Source organism: Amblyomma maculatum, chromosome 1 (assembly GCF_055883805.1).
Source record: "Amblyomma maculatum isolate TAMU_Amacu chromosome 1, ASM5588380v1, whole genome shotgun sequence".
NCBI lineage: Eukaryota > Metazoa > Arthropoda > Arachnida > Ixodida > Ixodidae > Amblyomma > Amblyomma maculatum.
In genome coordinates this window covers 272,812,853-272,814,718 of record NC_139344.1, presented here as the reverse complement: position 1 = coordinate 272,814,718, position 1,866 = coordinate 272,812,853, and the positions used below count along the sequence as shown (strand labels likewise).

The 1,866-nt window shown below is 56.2% G+C and overlaps 1 protein-coding gene across 1 annotated transcript; it reads left to right on the top strand.

The window, feature by feature from the left end:
- Positions 1 to 271: 271 nt before the first annotated feature.
- Positions 272 to 1,226, top strand: LOC146206543 (uncharacterized). The gene is made up of 2 exons (XM_084609592.1): positions 272 to 348; positions 419 to 1,226. The coding sequence occupies exons 1-2, from the start codon at positions 272 to 274 to the stop codon at positions 1,224 to 1,226; spliced, it is 885 nt and encodes a 294-aa protein (XP_084465718.1).
- The last annotated feature ends 640 nt before the right edge of the window (positions 1,227 to 1,866 follow it).

Genomic DNA, 1,866 nt, shown 5'->3' with positions numbered 1-1,866 from the left:
AATTTTGACCTTGTCATAATTTGACCAATAAAAACAGCAACTAAGCAACTGAGCAACGAAAAGTAAAATTCATAACGGAACTAGGCACGGAACTCGCAATGCTTTCGCATTTCTGCACGGAAGCAGACTTATGTGCACCCCTTTATTTTTTGTAGCTGGTGGAAAAGAAAAAAAAAATCAGAATTGCTTATGTCGGCCTCTGTTGGTTGCTCACTGCATGGAGGTTGAGACAGCTGAACAATGACACATGACATGATATGCATTATAGGAAATGGTCGGCATCTTGCTGGTGGCTCAAACCCTTGATGAAATAGCAAACTTCCAGGGTGCACCAAAGCTGGTGGCACGGCAAGTTTCCATCATATCAAGGCGTGTAATCGCTCGCGATGGCTGCGCTGACAATTCTTCTCTCTCACAGGGGGGACACCATCGCGGACGTGCTGCTGTCCCTCAAGCACGCGGTGGTACACCCCAGCTCACCGGCGGCGGGCACCGGGCCCTACGGGGCCGGGCCGGCCGAGGCCCCGCCGCCACCGCCGCACGTGTTCCCCACCTCGATGAGCGTGAACCTGTCCATGAACATGACCATGGGCGTGGCTGGCTGGGAACCCAGCTACGCACAGTGGGGGCCGCCTCCCTACCACCACCATCCGCAAGAGGAGCTGTATGCGAGCCCTGGCTATCCGGCGGACATGGCAGCGCCGCCGCCGCCACCTCCACCGCCGCCGCCCCCCCACCAAGTGGCCCCTGGGTCCCAGGTCGCCGGAGGCCAAGGCGCGCGAGGAAGCGCCGCCGATGGACGCGTCAACCTGTGCGGCATCTGCGGCAAGGCGTACGCACGGCCCAGCACGCTCAAGACGCACCTGCGCACCCACTCGGGCGAGCGGCCCTACCGCTGCCTGCAGTGCAGCAAGTGCTTCTCGCAAGCAGCCAATCTGACGGCGCACTTGCGTACGCATTCCGGAGAAAAGCCATTCCGGTGCCCCGTGTGCGAGCGCCGCTTCTCTCAGAGCTCTTCGGTGACGACGCACATGCGGACGCACTCAGGCGAGCGACCGTACCGCTGCTGCCTCTGCAAGAAGGCCTTCTCGGACAGCTCGACGCTGACCAAGCACCTGCGAACCCACTCGGGCGAGAAGCCGTACCAGTGCCGGCTCTGCCTGCTCCGCTTCTCGCAGTCGGGCAACCTGAACCGGCACATGCGCGTCCACGCCAACGCCTCCTGAGCCCCCCGTTAATTTAAGATGCCCCCTTTTTCTACGCAGAGAGAGATGCTTCGCAGGTCCGCGAGCTGATCCGAGAAGCGCTACTGTGCAGTTTCAGAGGTACAAAATAAAGAATATTGCCGCTGCTTCACCCCTGCTCCATCTGTGCAGACAGCGTACTGTGGGCTCCCTCTCGCTACTCCAACGAAGAGCTCGAGAAAGGAAGGCGTTGACGCCACACTTGACAGAAGAATGAGTAGTGAGATCGACTGGCATGGCCTGCGTGCACACTGTGCAACGCGGACGCAACCAATCCCCGAAAGTCCAAAATTGACGACAGAATTCAATTTCCTCGTGCATTCGATTGAGCTGAGTAGGCTATGAGACATGTGAACGTACGCGTCGGCTAGAATTTGGTACCCGAAATTTTCGAAATGCTAAACTCACAAAACAAAAGTGAGTGTTACAGTTTCGTACGCTTGCAGTGAAGTTGTGGGAATGAGTGCGCTGCTTGGCATATTTACAAACAAAGAGAGAAAATAAGTTCCTTGAGAACACTATGCACTGAAAATTTGCCGACTGTCTATACGACACTTCCAGAAATTCTAAAGCGAATAGCGGGTCTTCGGAAGTGAGATACAGAGGAGTGGTTTACACGCAA

Bases quoted from the DNA above. Each gene is read 5' to 3' on its own strand.
- LOC146206543 (XM_084609592.1), top strand. From the start codon at position 272: ATGGTCGGCATCTTGCTGGTGGCTCAAACCCTTGATGAAATAGCAAAC. The intron at 349-418 runs GCAAGTTTCCAT...TCTCTCTCACAG, and splicing joins GCACCAAAGCTGGTGGCACG to GGGGGACACCATCGCGGACG.